General features: G+C 45.3%; 1 protein-coding gene across 4 annotated transcripts in view; it reads right to left on the bottom strand.

Annotated features, from left to right (window-relative positions):
* The window catches only part of FBXO21 (F-box protein 21), a 43337-nt gene extending 34906 nt beyond the window's left edge, over nt 1-8431 (bottom strand). For all 4 annotated transcript variants that reach the window (XM_060118748.1, XM_060118746.1, XM_060118747.1 and 1 more), the window contains exons 1-3: nt 8180-8431; nt 7166-7301; nt 5150-5244 (exon numbers count right to left, since the gene is read on the bottom strand). In XM_060118748.1, the coding sequence (XP_059974731.1) occupies nt 5150-5244; nt 7166-7301; nt 8180-8418 (470 nt within the window). In that variant the 5' untranslated portion in view covers nt 8419-8431. The remainder of the gene's footprint in view (nt 1-5149; nt 5245-7165; nt 7302-8179) is intronic.
* Between the last annotated feature and the right edge of the window lie 14486 nt (nt 8432-22917).

The following is a 22917-nucleotide window of genomic DNA, read 5'->3' as shown; positions in this document are numbered from 1 at the left end:
CCGTATCCCCTGCATCGGCAGGCGGACTCTCAACCACTGCGCCACCAGGGAGGCCCTTTGTTTTTTTTTTTAAAGTGTTGCTCACTGCTGTATCCTCAGCTCCTAGAATGGTGTCTGACACACAGCAGATGCTCAATAAATACTTGCTGAATGATTGAAACTCTTCATCAGATCTCCCAAATATGCACAGGGATTATGGGAAGTAGGAGGGAGACAATCAATGATTAACTTATTGGCCTGGCTTCATAAATAAAGGACTCTCCAATCTTCAGGGAGTAAGTGAAAATGAGCAGAGCTAGGTTTTACTAGCTTTTTAACCTTTGAGTTGTAAAGTATACCAATCTAGAAAATCACATGAAACAAATGAATAGCCTAATGAATTATTATAAGGGAAACACCCTTGTATCCACCACTTAGGCCAAGAAACAGAACTTTGCAGAAACCCCAGAGACTCTCCATGGGCCCTCTCCTCCCCCCCATGACAATGATCACAATCCATACCTCAACGGTCATCACTACCTTGCTTTTCTCTAGAGTTTTTGCAAATGTGTATCCCTAAACACTCCAGACTAGTCTGTTTACATGCTTTTAAGTCTCTTAATTCCCAGGATCCCCCTTCATCTTTTTTCCCCTTGTATTTTATTTGTTGAAGAAACCTGGTTGTTTGACCTGTACTTTCCCATAGTCTGGAATGTGTTGACTGCATCCACATGGTGTAGCATAACATGTTCTTCTGTCTTCTAAATTCCTGTAAATTGGACGTAGAGGCTTGATCAGATTCAGATTCCATTTACTTGGCAAGATGACTTCATAGGCGGCAGGGAGTTCCATAAGGAGGCAATCAATCATGCCTTGGGTGTCTCTTTCTGTGATGTCAGCAGCCATTGCTACTCAAAGGCCCAGGTCTGTTAATTCATTAGCGGCCATAAAGTGGTGATGTTCTAATGCAGCCATCCCTTTTAATTATTAGCTGGAATACTTCTATGAAGAATAATTTCCCCTCAGCTACTATTTGGTCCCCCAGTGGCACAGTATGTAGGAAAAGGCAGGATAAATGTTCACTTCTTTCCTTTTATCATTTTCCAAAATAATAATTTGGGTTGTTATTATCCTCCAAAGGTGACCAATTAGTTGTTGTTAAGTATTATTATGAACTCATGGAGCTAAACATATTTGCTGTATTTCCACCCATTCTAGTTACTGTCCACACTGATGCTCAAATCACTACATCTTTGGCCAAAGGAAGCCTCTTCACGTTGGCCCCTGAATACTTCTGACATGAAATATTGTTACTTTTCTCGCTACCTGGTTCTAGGCTTCCAAGATGCTTCCAGGGTCATCTTTTACATTTCCTGCTCTGGACATTCTAGAATCAGGCATTTCTCCAAAAACCCTGGCTGCTTTTGATGGGAAGTAGTATGAAGACCACAATCTGAGTGCTAGGGATGATCATTTCTACTAGGTTGGTTATTGTTTCTAGAACTTTTCAGTGGGCAGATACGAAGTCTAGTGTATAAGTGTGTGTACACACACACACACATACACATATACCTACACGTATTTAAACATAAAATATCTCATGAATTCATACTGACACATCTAATTCAAATTCAGAACTATACAGTTTTTACCTTCTTCTATTTTATATCTGTATCTTTTTTCCTCCAGGAGAATCCTGCTTCTTCAGATACCAGTGATGAATTAGAATACCACATAATCACTCATTTGCTTTATTCTACATCTCGCTCTCTTTTATACACACACACACAGCAGCCTCAGAATAACAAGGCCAATATTCTTATCACCTTGATGATTCCTGAAAACACCTATATATTTTGTTCACGATCTCCTCCATCCTCTGCTCATTTCTTCTGGACAGCTGTGTTGTAGCTACACTGTCAGGGCTTACAGCCATCACATACAATACTTTCTCCCCTGTCACTTGGATTTAATTCTACAAGTAAATATGTATTTAGTGTTCACCACTAGTTCTTTTATCAGGGTCTCTTTGGTTACTTTGGTTGTCTGAAGCTCATTTTCTAGCGTATTTTTCAGGTAAGGCTAAGAAGTCCCCGAGTTCTTTCAAGTGGATGAGTTTTTCCACAACCCTTACACTTGGAAGTCAGTTTGGCTGGATATAAAAATACTTGGCTGACATTTTCCATCCTTGGGTATCTTAAATGTGTTACTCTTTTTTTTCTCTGGCAGAGAGTACTGCTGTTGAAAAGTTTAATGATATTCTGATTTGTTCTCCCTTATAAGTGGCTTTGTCTTTTTTGCTTGGATTCCCAAAGGACTTTTCTGTCTTTAAAATCTAGTAGTTTTACTGAAATATGTCTCAGTGCTGGTCATTCTGGGTCAATATTCCCAGATATAGTGTATGCCCTTTTAATATGTTGCTTCAAATCTTTATTTGTAGGATGTACTCTTCTTTTAAGACCACACAGAACACCATCAATGTAAACTGTTTTCAAATACCCAGGGACTGGTGCCTTAGCACCAACTACCCTTCTTCCTTCCTATGCTTTCCATATCCAAACAACAAGCATTTGCCAGGAATGAATACAAAGAGGGTCCTTCATGAAAACCGTCATCCCCAAATATTTACAAACATGAGAGTATTCCTTATTATTAAAAAACAACCCCGTTTTAGGTTCAAAATACTTGTCAGGCCAAAGGGTAACATACTTATGATAATTTCTAAAAAGACTATAATGATATACACTTTTACTGGCTGTGCATATTTAGTCTATTTTTTTATTTTACCAATCTGATAAGGAAAAATGCAATATTTCATTGTTATTTAACATTTCTTCGAAGAGTGAACTTAAAGGTCTTTTTACTTGAATGCCAGCCACTTGGACTTGCTCTTCTGAGAATGTCGTCCTCTTATCCTTTGTACATTTTTCAATTTCTTTTTAGAAATTTTAAGGATTCTGTTGACTTTGTTTATGGTTTCTTTGGTCATACAAGTCTATTTTTTTAATTGCAAAATCATTTGTCTTTCTTTTTTTTATTGCTTTTGCATTACCAGTCTTGGTTAAGGAGGTATCCCCAGATTGTACATGAAGTCTCCTATTTTCTTGAAGGATTTTCATTGTGATAGTTTTAAATTTTAGGTTGTTTAATCTCTTGGAATTTAATTTTTGTATATGATACAAGTTTTACTTTCTTCCAGATAGATATTCAGTTATATCCAATACCGTTCATTAACTAACCCATCTTTTCCCCTCTGAGTTTAAATATATTAAATTATCTGTTATGCTGGGACATGAATTTGAATTATCCTTTGCCACTGATGTAGCTATCTATTTTTATTCAAATATTGTATTGTTTCATAACAGGTAGTGTCATAATATGTTCTAATATCTAGTGATGCAAGTTTCCCATTGTGATTATTTAAAAATTGTTTTTTCTGGCTCCTGTGAATTTACTATTCTGTATATATTTTATGACAATACTATCCATTTAAAACACACGGAACTCTCTCCCCTCCCAAAACTCTTGTTGGATCCTAACTGGAACAGCACTAAGTTTATGTATTAATTTTGGAAGAATCAACATTTTCATGATGGTAAGTCTTATTCAAGGACATGTTATCTCTTATGTTTTTCAAACAACATTCTATAGTCTGACCTAGGAAACCCATCCCCAGGAATCTAATACTCAGAAATGAAAGCACTAGAAACACCACCCTCCATAGTAACAAAATGGAGAAGAAAGTGGTCACCCATTAATGGGGGATGATTAAATAAGTTATGGTATATACTACAAAACAGTATGCAGCCATTAACAAGAGTGAATTTGATTTTTACCAGTTGATTAGGATAGATTTCCACGGGGCAATGTTGAATGAGGAAAAAAAGATATTGAAAAGTACCTATGATTTGATCTCAGTTTTGTAAAGTGATGATCCCCCTCCATCCGCATGTATATCATATTAGCATGGAAGCATACAACCTAGGTTGTCATCATAAATTACAGGATTGGGGCTGGGAAGGGCAGTGCAAACGGAGGGAGAAGGAAAGAAAGAAACAACATAAATAAGAAAAAAAATAAAAGCCTGCACTAAACATCAAACCAAACCCAAAACAACCGATAAACTGAGTATGTATAACATTTATGTATTTAAAAGTTTACGTGTATGTATGTAAAAAAGCCAGGTCGACTTTTATTTTTAAGGCTGCACAATACTGACTATTAGATCGCACTTCAATTCATTTATAGATAAACCAAAATAGAAACAGAAAAATGACCTCTGCATCAGAACTCATCCAAGGCCTAGAATAGTGACACATCTTACCTCTCCCCACAGCTGTTCCACTGATAGATATTTCTCTCTCCTAAACCCCCTTGAAAACAACAAGAAAAATGTCTTGCTCCCTGTTTGTGAGACATTTCACAATAATCTCTCTTAAGGAAGATGTTAAACTAGCACTCTTATCTTCCATCACTAGTAAAGTTTCTAGAACTTTTAGAGCAGAAAATCTTTTTCGTAGGTTAATCTTAACTTTTTCCAGTTAAGCTGGAAGCCAAGTCATCTTTCAGGTAAACTGGAAATTAACCTTCACAGCAGAAAATATAAGGCATAAAAAAATTTAAGCAACAACCAAGAGATAATGGATTCTTCTTAATCGGGAGAGAAAAAAGGCTCAACCAAATATCTGTAATGTTCATCACCAAAGTAAGATTACTGCTTACCAGAATACAGAAATTGTAAAAAAAAAAAAATTATCCATTACATTAAGACATGCGTAAGAAATTTTTTTAATTTTTTTAATTCAACTCATGACAGGCAAATTTGGCGGTAGTAGATGAAGAGATGACAACAAAGAAAAGATAATCTGTATTACCCAAATGATATACAGATACAAGTGCCCAGAGCACAGTATTTGAGCCATAGGAAGACTAAATATTAATTCTCCCAAAAGGATTTTTGCACCATTTCTTTAAATATCAATTGTCTTGGTGTATTTACCTTATATACACGGAATTTTTCAAAAATGTAACTATGGTAACATGAATGTAACATGAAATATTTGGAAATACATGTACCACAGCTCAGTCACATACAAATTACAGCAATTATTTCTGGGGTTATTATTAAAACACACAAACTAACAAAATCCCTGATAAATCTACAGCTTACCTTCCTTCCATATTTAGGATACACACCAGTTCATCCTCAAAAAATATCTCTGGTCCCTCAAGATTCTCAATGTCACTAAAACCGTTACAAGGGACCTATGAAGAAGACACACAAAGCGGCCTCAGTAACGAGTAATAACGTTGTTGTCGCTCACACACAAATCTGAGTTGCAAACGAAGCTGCTCATTTCTATGGAAGTGGTAACACCTCTCCCACACTATCTTGCACCACCCACCCACTAGAGGTGGAAAGGAACATGTGGAGTAACAATAATTTGTTCAGATCATAATTGTTAGTTGTAAATGAATTATATTTTCAAAGACTGGAATTTCCGAAAGTGATAACTCACATCGGAAATGTGAAGAAAAATAGCTCTGAAATGAGGACTAGAAATACAAAAATCTCCTAATTCACAATAACTATTCTGTGCAGTCTACGTTGTATTCAACTAGGAGTGTAGGGCCAGAGAGAGAAAGTCCAGTGCTTTGGGCAACTCTTAACCGACTGGGCATGCTTCTCCTCTGTAAATTGAGGTGGTGGTACCAATAAGCTTTAAGATCCCCTTGGTTTAAAATTCTATTACTTCTCCCACTTTTCTTTTTGAAAGTAGCCAGGAAATTTCTTGTCAACCTGTGTGCATGCTGAGAACACAGCAATACAAGGGTCTTGAGCCAAAGTAATCATCCACCCACAGATCAATCCTAAGTATACTCCTGTTATGTTCAAAGTCCTTGACACGCTTCTAATCAAGCAGAGGTACAGGGAAAGAGGGAGCTGGGGAAAAAATACAACAATGCATTATTATTAGACTAAGGCACAGGCTGTTAAGTATGCATACAAAACCAGATGGACTCTAAGCAGAGGTAGCAAACTAGCAGCCCATGTCCAAGTGCATCAAACACATCCAGCACCCACATATATGTATGTGCAAACACATTTAAACCAGAATGGAATACCTGTGATTATGAAGGCTCTTAGCCAGCGTATGGCTTATCCAAAGTAGGACATAAATTCTGACCATTCTAACATGAACAAACATTTATAGAAATGAATTACACTAGGAAATAGCTAGTTTTATTCTCTATAGGGGAATAAGTTCAAATTTGTCCAAAGTTCAAATTTTCCCTTTCAAAACTTGAAAAGCCTTGAAAACATTTCAAAACGTAGGAACTCCATTAAGCAACAGTAATTAAAATTAGAAATAGGAATTAATCTTCAGTAAACCAGGATAGTAAAATAAAGCAGACTGGCTCCATTTCTAGACCTCCAATCAGAAATAAACTTAAAATATTAGCGTGGACTATTTTCCAGAATTTATAAAAAGTTAAGAATCAGGACCCGATACAGAAACTTCTGTGAGATATTTTGTGGAAGGGAAATCAACCAACCAACCCATGCACTTCAGCAATATTACAAGACGAACAAACAAACAAAATAACTTTCCAGGGATAATGAACACACGAGGATTTAATTGAGGGAGTAATAATTCTTGATTTACAGGTATGTCTTGATTTTAGACATGTCTTAATCCTCTGTTACCTTAACAAATAATGCAGTTCACTACTGGTTAGAACCTGCGAAGCCAGAGAGAAGAACCCTATTAATTTTGGCAACGCTTCTGGAAAATAACTGGGTGAAATCTGTAGTGTTTAATCATGGATAATACCCCCAATCATGTGGAGGTTGCAAAATATATGTTTAACCCACTTAAAGAAAAACAATGCTGATCTGGATTCCCTCCACATTGCAATGCGGGTCCCTCCTTCCCTCTCCCTCCCCCTCTCCCCCCATTCTCTCTGGCTTTAGAAAAGTAAAGCTGGCAGGGACAAATGGCTTCACGTTGCTGGATAGGAGGAAAAGGACACAATGACTCTTGCAGCCATCTAAGTGAGGAAGGGATTGTGAGAGCACTGAAAAGGGAGATAGCAAAAAGAGCTGGATGAGCTAATGCCTACAGACCCAGACGCAGACACCACCACCATGCAAATGCTTAGAGCTCCATCAACAGATCCTTACGTGCTCTGAAAAGAACCTCTTTGAGAAGGAGGCTACAATCTTCCGGGCCTCTAACCCAGCTTTTTGCCGAACTTTATACTCCTCCAACCAATTGACGTAGTCGGTGGGGCTGTAGTGTTTCATAAGGGAAGGCCACCTACAAGGAGAGAAACACCCCCTCAGCTTCACAGAGCCTCAAAGGCAGACAAACACGAATCAAAGGCAGCCTTGGAAAACAGGGAAAGCGGTTGGGTTTAGGGGTCAGAGGGGCCCTGGCGGTGGACCTAGTTCAAATCTCCACCCGGCACGCACGGACTCGCTCACGGCGTGACCTTGGCGTAGCAGTATGAATATCGTGTTTCCACTCCCCATTTATACAATGCGGACAGTGGGGCAAACAACAATCATAGTGATGACAATCACAGTTAACATTAATTGTGCGCCTCCTAAGAGCCGGGCCCTGTGTAAGTGCCCCCTATACATCAGCTCATCTAATCACCACAGTAAAAGGTAGGTCTAATCAACACTGTTTAAAGTCGATGAATGAGGCTCAAAAAAGGCAAGTCGCTACCCCCAAGGTCGCACGGCGAGTACGCCAGGGCCAGATTTTATCCCGGGTCCCACACCGAAATCTGTGCTCTCAGCCAACAGCCAGGGGATGATGCGCCCGCTTCCTCAAAGGGCTGTAAGCAGCACTGCATCACCCGGTCCGTGTAAACATTTTAGCACAGAGTCGGGCACAAAAGAAGCGCGCATGATGGATTAGCCGTGATACCACGCTCGTCATCCTTTATGGAGGGCCCGGCTGCTGGGCGCTTCCCAATGCGCAATCTGGACACCGGCGGGTCCGCCTGGCGTGGACCGAGGGGCCGGCGGCCTGGAGGCCTTTGTCTGTCTGTCCGCGGGAAGGGGTCCGAGGGTGGGATGCGGGGGTGGGGTCCGCGCGCGGGCAGGGAGGTGGCGGCTCCGGGCGGCCAGGCCCGGGCCCCGGGGGGCGCAGAGCGGGGGCGCGGGCGGCATGGGCGGCGGGCTCACCTCACCCGGAACTGCTCCTTCCACACCTTCCCGCTACTCTGGCACAGCTCGCGCAGCCGCCGGCAGGTGCTGGAGACGCGGCCGATGTCGGCGGCCGTCAGCGAGCCGCTGCACAGGATGTACTCCAGCACCTCGCCGGGCAGGTTGACGAGGCAGCTGAGGCCCGCTGCCTCAGGCGCGGCCTCCTCCGTCAGCGCCGGCACCACTTCCATCGCGCTGTCGACCGCTGCCGCCGCCATTTTGTCCGCGTACCTGGGGCCGCCGCGCGCGCGCGCGCGCGCGCGCGCCAGGGCGCCCCGCTTCGCCCCGCCCACCCGCCTTGAGGGGTGGGCACCAGGGTCGCCCCACCCACGCCCGTGGCCACACCCCCTCGGCCCCAGCTGCTCTCGGAGGGCTGAGCTGTGGCCAAGGGAAGGAAATGCCTTTTGGAAAATAACAGCGCGGTGGGGCCCGGAAGCTGTGAATGGACAATAATAGTGGCATCCATGTTTATTATGTGTGCGGAGCGTTTCCTGTCAATGAGCTCACCGGCCCTTCCCAATAACCCTATGAACTGTTCTTCTCCCCAAGTTACAGATGGGGAAACTGAGGTTCAGGGAGATAGATGGACTTGTTGGGAGTCCCTTGCCCTAGATTCTAATCCAGATCCGCTTGACTCTGCTTGACTGTATGCTAAACAGTATGCCCTAATAATAACAAACTTAATATTCATGAGCGGGTGCCCTGCCAAGCACTCTAAATCCGTTCTTCAGGGACACCTCATTTGAGCCCTCTGCCATAGGTACCATATTTTATATACGTTCTACAGATAAGGAAAACCTGGCTCATAAAGGTGGGAGTCACTAGTTGAAAGTCACAGAGACAAAAAGTGGTCGAACTTGGATTTGAATCCTCCAAACAGGAGTCCCCATTCACCTGTAGGTGGGCACTCTCTTACTTCCGTGCCTGCACCTATTTATTTATTTTTCCAACTCAGTTTAGTTTCGTGACAGGCCCTGGGCTGTGTGCCTTGGGGATACAGAGGTGAATATGACAGTGTCCTTGCCTCCCAGGAGCTCAAAGTCCTCCCCCCCCTCCCCCATCCCCACCGCCTGTAATTTACCTTGTCCCCTCCCAAAGTTTCCTGCCTTGGAAAGGGCCAACCATCCCTCCTTGGAAAGGGCCAACCATCCCTCTGTTCCTGCAAAACTGGAACCTCTGCCATCCTTGCAGGAAACTCTCTTTCCCTCACCCTCTGTATCCAAATGCCCCATAGAGGATAACATACCCAAGCCTCCATTTCCACGTCTATAAAATGGGGATAACAATAGATCTTCCTATTAAATGAAACAATACATATACATCAGTTCCTGTTGCTGCATTAGAAATAAACCCAAAGCCTAGGAGCTGAAAACAACCTTGTTTTTGTGCTCTTGATTTTGTAGCTCGGGAAATGGGGAAGGGCTCAGCCGGGCAACTCTGAATTGGAATCAGGTGGTAGCTCCAGATTCTCTGCTTTCAAGCACTGCATGCTTTCAAGATCCCACGGGGCCTGGAAAAAGTGTTGAGATCTTAAAGTGTGCTAGGAAACACTATCTGTATTCAAATGCCCAACAGACGTTAAGTTCTCTGCGCCTCAGTTTCTTCAGAGAAACTTTTTTGTGGGAACAGGAAAGCAATTCCCTTCTCTAAAAGATCACTCCTAACATTTCTCAAATCTGTCTCTTTCTCTGTCTCCTCAGCCACTGTCCCAGTCCATGTCTCCAGGGTGGCTCTTAACAGTTCAGGCCTGGCCCTGAGAATGTGAATATCAGCCTTGGTGACACGCAGACCTCTGTAAGGTTTGCAGCCTGTTAAGTGGAAGGCAGACCCCCACAGCTGCACAGGTGGTTCTTATGAACGACTATGGATTTCTTTTCAACGACAAATTAAAATTAAACTCTCCTGCCAATCCAGAAAATCCTCCCCAAACCCTAGGAAAGAAGGAGGACAGTTTTGTTGTTGAACAAGCATTAAACTAGATGTGATCCACATCGCAGGTAACCTGCTAATGAGATTACAGACAGAAATCCTATCCTTTTTATATACAGCCAAACATTTCATCGTGTACATGCTTCTGAGATTAATGGTGGCTTGTAAATTACCATTCACTTAAAAAGTAGGAGGACCTGACCACACTTTCCCTAGTTTATTCTTTCCAAGTTCATCCTAAGGTCACCTGGCAAATGGGGTACACATTGTACTACCTGACTTTGTCTCAAAGGAATAATAAAATCGCTCATCTTTGTGATAAGCTGGTGGTTACAGCCTGAAATGGAGTGCTCAGATTCCCATATCGCAGGGAGAAAAGGACACTACCTTCCTTGATATTTACATTTCAAAGAGATGGTTCCCAGGCCCTTAAGAGAAACATTTCTGGGCTGTGACATTGGCAAGAGGCTTATTTAGCCTTTGAAAAGATTTGCAAAATGTACGGTAGACATACAGTGGAGTAGTATTCAGCCATAAAAAGGAGTGAAGCACTGACACGTGCTACAACATGGATGAACCTTGAGAACATGATGCTAAGTACAAGAAGCCTCACACAAAAGGACAAATATTGTATGATCCCACTTCTATGAAACATCTAGAATAGGCAAATTCATAGAGACAGAATATAGATTAGAGGTTTACCAGGGGCTGGGAGGGAGGAGGGAATGGGGGGTTATTGCTGAATGGGTACAGAGTTTCTGTTTAGGATGATGAAAAAGTTCTGGAAAGAGATAGTGGTGACAGTTACACAAGATGAATGCCCTTAATGCCACTGAATTGTATACTTAAAAATATTTAAATCGTAAATTCCATGTTATGTATAGTTTACCATAGTAAAAAAATAAAAATAGCACCCACAGAAAAGATTTACATCCGTATCAAAGAGACAGAGGAAATATTTACACATACAGACTTTGTCAAGGAAATACTCTAAGAAAGGAAGGAGGGAATGTGTCTCTTTCCATTTTGGCAACAGGGAAAATTCTAAGTTTTTAACGTACCCTTTCGCTGAACTGCTGACTGTATTTAACCCAGAGCTGGTCCCCACTACCTGAGCTCCTGTTTAAAATCCCCTAGCAAAAGCCCAAATGCTTGACTCCCCAGAGTTCCTCCTGGGTGCCCTCTCCCTGCTGTAGCAAAAGAATAACTCTATCTTTGTGGACCATCGGTGTATTTCTGGTTATCTTTGGCTGGAGGACTTCGATGTTCCTCTCCCATGAGATTGCCACAGTCCAGCTAGAGAGAGCATTTCAATCCCCCTCAACATCTTCTATGGCTTTCCTTGTTCTCGAAATAAACAAACACATCCTTTCTCTGCTGATACAGTCCCTAGACTCTCCCTCCCACCTGCTAATCCAGGGCCACTTTCCTGGAGTGTCTGCAGCTCCTACGCATCCTTTAGGTCTAGCTCAAGCTCTTGCCTGCAACACGTCTGCTGACCACAGGCTAAGTCTGCTTCTGTCTCTGCCCTTGCAGAGCCCCTTTTATTCATTCAGTACACACTCCCAAACTGTCATAATACACACCTTGGTGTGATTATCAGATTCACCCACGAGCACAGGCCGATTCAGGCTTTGCGGGGTGTGGACAAAGAATGTTGCCTCCCATTTCAGTAAACAAAGAATGCTGCAGCCATCAAGCCATCAGCTGCCCCCCATGGTGCCCCCTGAGGGGAATTCAGGATGGAGAAAAACAGGGTACTGGCCCTACATAGTTAAGACGCCTATCAAAGGAATGATTTTAATAAGTCCAGACTCTTGCATATTTTCATACATAGAAAAGCACTAAAATCATTAACTTGTCTGTTTTTTTGTGATTAGCAGTAATCTTTTGATGTTTGACTACATGTTTTGTTTTTGGGTTTTTTTAGCAAAAACTGCTGTATATCCTGGTTCCTCCCTTTCCACTTTGGAACAGTCCCCCAGAGCTATCTGAGAGGCTGCCTTCCCAGGCCAGAGTCCTCAGTAAGGTCCCCGAATAAAACATGACTTGAAACTTTTAGGTTGTGCTTCTTTTTGCAGTCAGTAGGGGCCTGAATCTTTACTGTTTGGAGGCCCTGTTTTATTAGTATTTTTTTGGCCATGCCCTGCAGCTTGTGGGGAACCGGGGATCAAACCCGGGCCCTCGGCAGTGAAAACTGGGAGTCCTAACAATTGGACTGCCAGGGAATTCCCTGAAGGCCCTGTTTTAGAAAAGGAACACACAGGATGAACTTGTAAGTCAACAGGAGGGCATTTATGTAGAATGAGGAAAGAAGGTGCCTTGGATGAGGGGCCCAAAGTTCACCATTAATTCGATGATAAACACATTTCTTCCTATAAAAGGTAACCTCCGTAAAAGCAGGGCCTCTGTTCCATTTTGCTCAAGTATTTACTGAAGGTACTGCTAGGGTGTATGAGAACGTTTTGTGCTATCGTACAGACACAGCTCTGCCCAGTCACCCCTGGATGTGTGTGGCTTTTCCCCTCACCCGCCCAAGTCTCCTCAGTCACCTAATTGAGGAAGCCCTGCCTGGCCACCTCATTTAAAACCCTCTGTCGCCCTGCCCTGCTTTGTTTTTCTCTAAAATTTCTTATCACCATCTAACATACTCTTCAAGAAAACCACTGAACTTATGTCTCTCTCCTTCCAGTAGAATGTGAACTCTACTGGTTGTCCTCCAATGTCTACAAAAGAGCTTGGCACATACTAGGTCCTCCTTATATTTCTAAGGAATGAGTGAATTAATCCTATGAGTGCAGCGCAATGGAGCTGGATGTATTTTGCATGTGGGGTGGAAGTGAATCTTTGAGGGCCAGAGAGTAGGCTATGGTAGGCTGAATAATGGTTCCCACAGTCGTTCACATTCTAATCGCTAGAACCTGTGAATATGTTACTATGATGTGTGGGGTTTTTTCCCCCGACGTTGCCAAGTGATTTCTCCTACACCAGCTGGGTGTCCTACAATTCAACTCAGTGCTGACACCATCTACCTGATACTCTCGACCAGGAGACAGATCCCACAGGTTAAGGGTTCAGTCCTGCCAGACTGCTCCCCCCCGGCCCCGCCCACATCAGAAGCCACATTGCAAGTCCGTGTTGTCTGTCACCTGTGCTTCTGCCAGTCTGGCTACAGCTCGGAGTTCCCCATGACGCCCCTCCTTGTGTTTGATTAATTTGCTAGAGTGGCTCACAGAACTCAGAGAAACGTTTTGCTTACTAGCTTAACCAGTTTACTATAAAAGGTATAACTCAGGAACAGCCGGATGGAAGAGATGCACAGGGCAAGGTATGGGGAAAGGGTGTGGAGCTTCTGTGTTCCCTGAGTCCATCACTCTCCCTAAATATCCACATCTTCACCAACCTGAAAGCTCTCCAAATCCCGTCCTTTTGGGTTTTTACGGAGGCCTCATTCCATAGGAATGATTGATGAAGTCACTGGGCATTGGCGATCGATTCAACCTCCAGCCCCTCTCCCCTCCGAGGAGGTCAGGGGCATAGGACTGAAAGTTCCAACCCTCTAATCACCTGGTTGGTTCCGTTGGTAACCAGCCCCTTCCTCAGGTGCTTTCTAAAAGTCACTGCAGTAACATAAACTCAGGCGTGGCTGAAAGGGGTTTGTCAGTAACAAGACACCTTTGTCACTCTTATCACAGGAGATTCCAAGAATTTTAGGAGTTCTGTGCCAGAAATAGGACCAAGACCAAATATATCTTTCTTATTATAAACCACAATATCACAGGTATCTTACATGGCAAAAGGGACTTTGCAGATGTAATGACGTTAGAAATCTTGAGATGCAGAGATTATCCTCTACAATCTTGTGGGCTCAATGTAATCACAAGGGTCCTTATAAGAGGGAAACAGGAGAGTCAAAGTCAGAGAGAGGGGATGTGACGATGGATACAGAGGTTGGAGTGATGCTGGGCCATAAGCCAAGAAATGTGGGCAGCGTCTAAAAGCTGGAAAACATAAGGAAATGGATTCTTCCCTAGAGCAGTAGCAATAAGAAATCAATACAGACTAAATACAGATTTTACTTTTCTATTGCTGCCATAACAAATTACCACAACTTAGGGGCTTAAAACAACATAAATGTATGATCTTATGGCTCTGGATGTCAGAAGTCTCAAATGGGTCTTACGAGACTAAGATCAAGACATCAGGAGAGCTGTGTTCCTTCTGGAGGCCCTGGGTGAAAATCAGTTCTTGGCCTTTCCAAGCTTGTACAGGATATTTGAATTCCTTGGCTCATAGCAGCATGACTCCAACCTCTGCAGCAATAAAGCAGTAGGCCAGGGAGATTTTGTAACTGTTTGTTACTCAGCATTATTGTAGCAATAGGTTAACAGTTACAAAGAAGCAGGTAAAATGCACACACACACACACACACACACACACACAATTGCAAAGCAGTACCTCCATGATGCCAAGCGATTGGTACAGGCAGGAAGTATAGTTGGTGGGTAGACGAGGGCTTCCCTGAAAAGGCAGTGCTTGAGTCCAGCTCTAAGCAATAGAGGTGGGATCCGCAGAGGTGAGAGGGCAAAGGGGGCTTTCTAGGTAGGGGGTGTGCCAGAAGCAAAGGCCAGCCAGAAGGAAAATAAAAGCTGTGTTTAGACACCTTGGGGCGAATCAGTGAAGCTTTGCGTGGAGCAGTGGCCGAAACAGAAACCCAAAGGCTGCTTGTGGCCAGAGCGGGCACTGAGTGTTGGCCGGAGGGGTTGGTCTTCCCCCTCTGGTTCCTGGTGGCCCCGAATGCCTTTTTTTTTTTTTTTTTGCGGTATGCGGGCCTCTCACTGTTGTGGCCTCCCCCGTTGCGGAGCACAGGCTCCGGACGCGCAGGCTCAGCGGCCATGGCTCACGGGCCCAGCCGCTCCGCGGCATATGGGATCCTCCCAGACCGGGGCACGAACCCGTATCCCCTGCATCGGCAGGCGGACTCTCAACCACTTGCGCCACCAGGGAGGCCCCCCGAATGCCTTTGAGCGAAGGTGAGACGGGCTGAAAGAGTTGTTTCTGGAGAGGCAATCTGGGGGCAGTGTGTGCTTTTCAAGGAAGGCGATGCTATTAGCACCAGCTTGGAGGAACACGAAACAGGTGTCTCTCTTCCTGCAGATTTCGCTGGCGGCTTTTCTGCTAATAACTGCATTTCCATTAGAGACTCTTTTTAAAGCCTTCAAAATGAAAGTGATTCAATTACTCACTGCGTAATGTTTAATTAATGCCACAGATACTACACCTTGAGTTGATAGTATGTCTCAGAGGCTTTCTTGCATTTAATAGTTTCTTTTCCCCAACACATCCTTATGAGATGTGGGGTTCATCACCCTCGAAGATCTCAAAACTCTTGGAAACAGTAAATTAGTGAGGAGAGAGTGGGGCTCCCAATATCAACTTCCAACCTCGACTCTGAGTTCCAGCTGAGAAAACCAAGATGCCGAGAAGCCAGGAGACCACCCACCCCTGTCCTCCCACCCTGTTCCCAGGTCTAGTAATACAAAAGATTTGAGACTTAAAAAAAAATCACTTTACTAATTACTTTGGTTTTAATCTTCTGCTATTTGATTAACTTAATCTTATTTTCCTCAAGAGGCTATTGCTAAAGTGATTTCCTTTTCCTGATGTGGGTTAAGCTCTATTGATTGTAAATACTTTCCCTGTTTTTGCTTCCTTGGCGATTTTGCCAAGGGTACAATGAAAAAAATAAGAAGTACATTTTTACGATTTAACTGACTGCAAAGCCCATATTCTGTAATGATCTGCAGTGATTCAAAAATCCTTTTTCCCTCCTCCCCTACTTGTTTTCCATCCCCTTCTCCTTTTGATTTGTGGTTGGGAAGGTTCTGTTTTTGTGTAAACTTGGATTTTTCACCTGGTTGCCAGGCAACAGAAGCCACCCCATTCGGGATGCATATAAATGTTAAATTGTCCCCAGCCACCTTTGAGGCTGGGCCTCTCAAAACTCCAGTGTGTGTATGAATCACGTCGGGGAGCTAGTTAAAAACGTGGGCGGTGTCAGACCTTATCCCCAGCGAGCGCTAATGAGCAGGTGTGGGGAGAGGCCAGGACCTGGCTTTTATAACCAGTGGCCCCTGTGATGGCAGGTGGTCTGGGAAACGCAGTGCCTAAGTATCAAATGGCAAATGGCATCAAGATGGGGCTGTTTGAGCTTCAGGAAGAGAAAAGGGCTGAGAAAGTTGGAAGGAACCAGAGCTAGAACCTTAGTTTACTTGTGTATAGGACTCTTCGATTCTATCCTATTCTATTCCATTCCATTCCGTCATGTTATATGTGTGTTGCCTATATTAACCCATTTAATCCTATCGCAATGCAATGAAGTCAAAATGATCACAGCCTATTTTACAGTGAAGAAGTGAAGGTACAAAGAGGTTAGGCAACTTATCCGAAGTTGCACAGCTAGGACGTAGAGGAGCCAGGATTCGAATTGTGACGGTGTCTTAGCAGCAGCACTGTGTCGACTGGAGAAAAACGCACAACCTAAAAGTTGAGAATTATGTTTTATGTGGGACCTTACTGAGAACTCTAGCCCGGGAAGGCAGCCTCTCGGATAGCTCTGAGGAACTGTTCCAAGGAAGTAAGGGAGGAGCCAGGATATGTAGGCGTTTTTGCTGGAAAAAACCCAAACAAACATGTAGTCAAATATCAAAAGATTACTGCTAGTCACACACACACACAAACCCCCAGCTATCTCAAGTTAATGGTTTTAGTGCTTTTCTATGTATGGGAAGATGTAACAGTCTGGGCTTATTGAAATTATTCCTTGGATTTACATCTTAACTATCTAGGGCCAGCATCTTGTTTTTCTCCATCCGGACTCCCCTTCCAGGTACGCCGTGGGGGAGGGGTGGGCTGCAGAGGCCGATGGCTTGATGGCAGGCAACATTAGTTGTTTACCGGAATGGCAGGGAACGTTCTTTGTTTTCTGAAATGGCAGACGACTTTTTTTTTTTTTTTTTTGTCCACAACAAGGTGGTGTTTAAAAATTCAGATTCTAGAGCCAGACGGTCTGGACTCAAACTCCATATCTAACATTTCCTGGCTATGTTGACTGGCTGACCTGCTTTCGTCTTAGTTTCCCAGGTTTTAAATTGAGGAGAGCAATGGTAACGTGTCAAAGTATTTTTGTAAAGACTGGCATTTGATGACTGTTAGCCATTATTTTAATTCATTTTTGTAGGAGAGCGTGGATCCGGGTACTGAAGCATCCCCTGACTCCTGCTTCCTCTCTGATCTGCATCTCATGTTTGAACTTGGGCCTGAGGCTCAGGGGTGGGGCAGAAGTGTCCAGGAACCATGTGAAGCGAGTGTTTGCTGTTGGACAAATAACTCTGTAATTTAAAAGGTTGAATATCGAATGTTTTGTGCTTTATGACCAGGAAATAGATGTGAAGGTCAAAATGCCCCAGCGTCTAAATGGCCATGCCCAGAAGGGCATGATAAAGCCCACCGCCCCACTTGATCCTTTTACAGTAGCCACTCTGTCAGGGTATTTGGGGTCGGCTCCTCTTCATCTGTCCTTTTAGGGCTTTTGAGGTCTCTGCCTTTTGGAACTGGGTCTATAGCCAGTCAGGAACTAGGTTCAGGGTCTCAGGGTTGTCGTACAAGGAAGAAGCGCTGAGGGAGAAGGTGGTTCCGTCTCTTTGGGGGTCCTTTCTAGGGATGCAGCTGTGATGGGGGCAGAGGTGTCAGGGAGGAGGGTGGACAGGATGCTAAGAAGTGCCCTCCAGATCCATGTCAGGAGTCAACAGCTCTTCCTCTGGATGCTGGGAATGCCCTCATGCCCTTGGGGCTTGGCTTCTGCTGCAGAGAGCGAGGGCTTCTTGTCCCAAATCGGGACAGCTCTGGAAGGCCATTTTCAGAATTCCCTGCAGTGTTGGCTGAAGTTTCTGTTGAGACAACATTGCAGCTCAGGCTTCTCCTCCCGCCTTCCCAAGAGCGCCCCCCGCCCCCCATTCAGCCTCCTGCTGCCTTCTGTCTCAGACTGGGCTTCCTGGTACCCGGCCCGCTGCAGTGGGCAAAGACATGAGAAATTCCAAGCAAATCAAACAAAAGACCACGGTCAGTCAAGTCCACTTTTTAATATTTTGACCATGATGCAAACAGGCATAAATAGACTTTTGTTGAATTCCATCAAATGAGAAGATAAGAATTATACAGAGGAAGAGCATGCGGCGAGCACAGCCTGGACAACCTCGCAGAGAGCATGGGGCGGGCGTCAGTCCTTCGAAAAGGTGCTGGAGCGCACGGGACACTTGGCGGAGATTAGCAGCATTGAGAGCTCAGAGGTAGGGGGAGGTCCGAGCTTCTGGCAGCGCGTTCAGTGACAAGTGACACCGGCTTGGCCCACCTCCCCGGCTCCCCAGTCCCGGAAGGAACAGAAACCCACCACCACGGGCGCAGCAACGCAGGGCGACCCCCTCCCCGCACCCTGTGCCCCCCAGCTAACCACTGCTGAGCCCGGAGTGGGTCTTACGATCACAACGATGACACGACAACACGGAAAAACAGGGTGGAGACGGGGTGGGGGGCACGGGAGGGTGCTGGGCCTCCGTGGGTCTTCATCGGAACTGGATGCCAAGGGCACAGCAGCTTATGGAATCGGCGCTATCATCCTTCTGTCTTGGCAGGAGTTGGCGGAACCACACTTTTTAATTCCCTCTTGAAATCCTTCAAGTTCTTGGTGGCAGACAATGGAGTGAAAACCATCGGGCTGAGAAATGCTCTGCCTGTTCCAGAAGGTGGATGGTGAGAAGGCCTGGGCAACCGGTAGAGATTCTGTTGCCCCCAGGGGACATCTGGCAATGTCCGAAGACATAGTTGGTTGTCGCGACTTGGGAGGGTGGGGTGGGACTGCTACTGACATCTAGTAGCTGGAGGCCAGGGGTGCCACTCAACACCCTACAATGCCCAGGACAGCCCTCACCACAAAGAATTCCCCAGCCCCAAATGCCAACAGTGCTGGGGTTGACGGACCCTGGACCAGAGTCTCCTAGGAGCCGAGTCTGGGCACTTTGATGTCCTGGTGTCACTTTCTAGAAAACTATGGAAAGCTGCATCTTCAGGCAGATCTGTTCCTGCCTGTCAGGGCCACCTGCTTTAAGAACGGGCTCTGCTCTGGACCAGACACGCATGCCCCGCTTGCTCAGACCGTTCAGACGTTCTAGGACACCACAAACTCAGAAACGTACCAAGGCGTATTTACTCCTGATCACCTCCCTTGCATGCGGCTCTGACAAGTATTAATAGAGAACAGACCCCACCCACACCCCCAAACAGCCCCTGCTTTCCTGGCGTGAAAGTTTACAGGGGTCTTTGCATCTGAGACACATCACTGTGTCTGTGCCACCAGGTGGGGACCGGCAGGTGGACCAAAGTTGGGGTGGGTGTGGAAGAAAGAGGAGAGGCCAGGCTGGCGTTAGTCCCCAAAGGCCAAATTCAGGTGTGCGGGGACCATCTGTGTTGAGCCCCTGGGGGACACGGTCACTCCCTCAGCCTCTCAGATCCTTTATCCTCCACCCCAACTCTTGGCCTGTAATTCTTGAGCCGGATGGCACATTTGGACGCAGGAGAGGGCTGGCAGAAGACAGGGAGTGTGGGCAGGTCCCAAGGGAAGCCCAGATTAATATTTCTTTTTCCTTGTCACTGGCAGGGAGTCTCAGATTAATGTGCCGATTCAGACAGAAGACTTCGAGGGTAAGGCGGGCACAGTGCCATGCTGGAGATCGGGGGGCAGGAGCAATGGAAATATACAAGGAAACATGGCCGGCTTAAAATCTTAAGTCCATGCTTTTCCTAATGGCATGAATTAAAAGGGCTAGTGCTGTAGTGGTAAGGGGGTCCAGACATCAGCTTGCCCACTCTGGCAGGAACCGTTTGCACCATGATCTGGGTCAGAGAATCTCACCTGTGGCAAACCTGACTTAGGGCAAAACCTGACCTCCTTTTGGAAGCCCAAAGCAGGGGGCTGCTGAGAATGTGTTTGGCAAGAAAATCCCATGTTCTAAGGCCGATGTCTATTGGCCTGGGGTCAGTTCTCTTTCTGCCCACCTAGGCGTGGCTGGACCTTGGAAGGATCCACCCTGTTGACTCGGGGAGAAGCTGGCTATCATGTCAGTTCTGAAAACTCAGCTTTACTTGGAGCCTGTTTTTTCTCCTGAGACCCATTTCTCAGCCTGGAGGCAACACTCTTGACTCTCCCTTTGTTCTCATCCTTCACAACAGGTCGGAGTCCAGGTCCTGGTAATTCAACCCCCGGAATGTCTTTATCACTACATCTGCCGTTTCCCTCATTCAAGCCTTGGGTTTCTGCAATAACCAACCAACAGTTCAACAGGTCAGCCATCCGGGCTCTGTGCTGTAGCCAGAACATTCTTTTCCAAGCATAACCCAAATCACCTTATTTTCCCCTTTTAAAAGCACTCCTGAGGACGCTGTGCTGCCTACCAAATAAAGCCAAGATCCCTAGACAAAATTCTGTCTGTTCCCTGCCTACCTCCGCAGTGTACCCCTCCCTTCCGCAGCCTTTCAAAGTTGGGCCATGTCTGAAGCCAGCCCCAATTTACCCTACATGCTCCCTGTCTGTGTCTTTCCCCTCTCTTCCTACATCCTGGCAATCTCCTTTCCCCAAACCTGCTGGTGGAATTCCACCGATTGCTCAAACCCCGGACCTGCATGTAGATTCTAAGAACTGTGTCTCTGCAACCCAGATCCTAACCTGCTATAAGAGAGGAAATGTGTTCTGCTCTGTACACTCCACGGTGCCTTCTGCATACTGGAGAGGCAAGAAATGGTATAGATTAAGTGAAACAAAATTGATAGTTTATAATGGGCCAGGTACTGTAACTGGACATTTTATGGGCATTATCTCATTTAATCCACCTTGTGATACAGGTAGATGTGTAGGCTCAGAAAGGTTAGCTCACCAGCTCACAGCTGTCTACAGAAACAGGGGCAGAGTTAGCATTTGGACTCAGGTCTGCTTCTAAAACTCCATTTTGGTGGGTCTGAAACATTCCCCCAAAGCAAAGATACCTGGCTGTCTCAGTCCATAGAAACCAAGGGAAACCCTGTATCCTCTCAGGGAGTTTAACGACTTCTGCTTCTTTTGCAACACAAGGTACAGGAACAGAATTCACAGTGACAATAGGAGAACATGAGTGTTCCAGCTTTCCTGTGGCAGGGAAGGTCTCACCCCTCCTGGCCAAACTCACTTTTGTTAAGTGGAGTTGGAGCTACTGCTGACCAGTTCAAGAGAGTGCAAGAGAAATAAGAGGCCTGCAACTAAGGCGACCCCCAAATGCCCAGGCAACCCTATTTTTGTTCACCTACTCTTACACCAAAATTGGCAGGCTACTGGGACTGAACTACAAACCACCAGAAGAGAGCAGCATTTAGCCACCCTGGATCAGAGCCGAACCTGAAATCAGGGCTCCACTCCCTCTGCCTCTTGGTAGGTTCATTACAGCGAGGCTTTTGGTATCGGAGATTCTGGCAAATGAGAGAAACACATCAGACCAATCTCCTGTCCTCCAGCCAGGAGTTATGAAGCAGCTTCTGTTGAGGGTTGAAAGGTGTTTACTTAAAAAAGCACAAAATAATCATTCTCGGGAAGAAAGATGAATCCTGGTGATATAATCATTTCTTTAGACTCCCTGATAAAGCAAGATGATATTTTTCTCTGTCTGCCTGCTACTAGAAGGGCAGGGCTATAGGAAGAAGGTGCCTGGCATGGAATAAGTGCTCGTAAGTATTTATTTGGCGATGCAAAAGCATTCATGCATAAAGCTTGATTTGGAAAGGGGAGCACTGATTAATTCCTCTACGATGGAGGTTGGACACAGTGGTTCAGTCCCTGGGGAGCTAGTGACATCTTAGGAGTTATCTCCAAAAGGCTCAAAGGGTTGGAAAGGAAGCCTCTGGGAGGACAGCTACTGGCCAGAATCACGTTTGCAGGAAAGAAAGGGTTTAGAATGGGTTTCCCTCCTGGTCAGAGAGGGTCGGCCAAGCATGCCAAGGGCTTGGTCTCTGTGCCATGGAAGCCTGAGCAGGAGGAAACAGGATGAAAGGCAGGCAGGGAAATCATAACTGGCATGAAGGCAAACTCCGAGTGCCAGGGATGTGATACCAGCGGGGGCTGCTGGGAAGGGTGGAAAAAGGCGACCTAGAGTTTGCCCTTTGTCTTTAAGAGTCTCTAAGGTTGTCCCCTCCTGGGGACACCTCTTTGGCACCCCCTATCTAAGGCCCTTCCAGAGAGAGCCAGGGCTCTCTCCCTTTGGCAGGCCTCCAAACTGAGCATCAAGAAAGAAATGCCCGTGTGCTGTACAGAAAGAAAAAGCTGTCTTTCCATCAGACAAGACAAAAAGAAACAAGACGGAAGATCAGAACTGGCTGATTGCTTGCCTTTCAACACTGGGAAGGCAGTTCCTGGGGGGTCAGTGGAACTTCTTGGCTCTCTCTGGGTGCTGCTCACTGTTGATTTTTAGCACTTAAGTGCAGAAAGGGACCCTTCCACCCCGTTTCCTCTGAGAAGATGAACTCTCTCAGGTCTGCCTGGGAGAAACTGTACTTGCCCTGATTCCTACCAAAGACTTTCCTGCCTGTTTTTGATCTGAGTGGAGGATAATTTATTTGTCAAAATTATCTTATCAGGTTAAAAATTGGGGGGATCCCTTTTAGAAGACCAAAAGCATGAGGGAAGGTACTCCCCACTCTTGCTGGGGTCCTGT

The sequence above is a fragment of the Mesoplodon densirostris genome, chromosome 15, assembly GCF_025265405.1.
Source record: "Mesoplodon densirostris isolate mMesDen1 chromosome 15, mMesDen1 primary haplotype, whole genome shotgun sequence".
Taxonomy (NCBI): Eukaryota; Metazoa; Chordata; class Mammalia; order Artiodactyla; family Ziphiidae; genus Mesoplodon; species Mesoplodon densirostris.
Note: the sequence above shows the minus strand (reverse complement) of the source record. Positions and strands in the feature narration are given on the sequence as shown.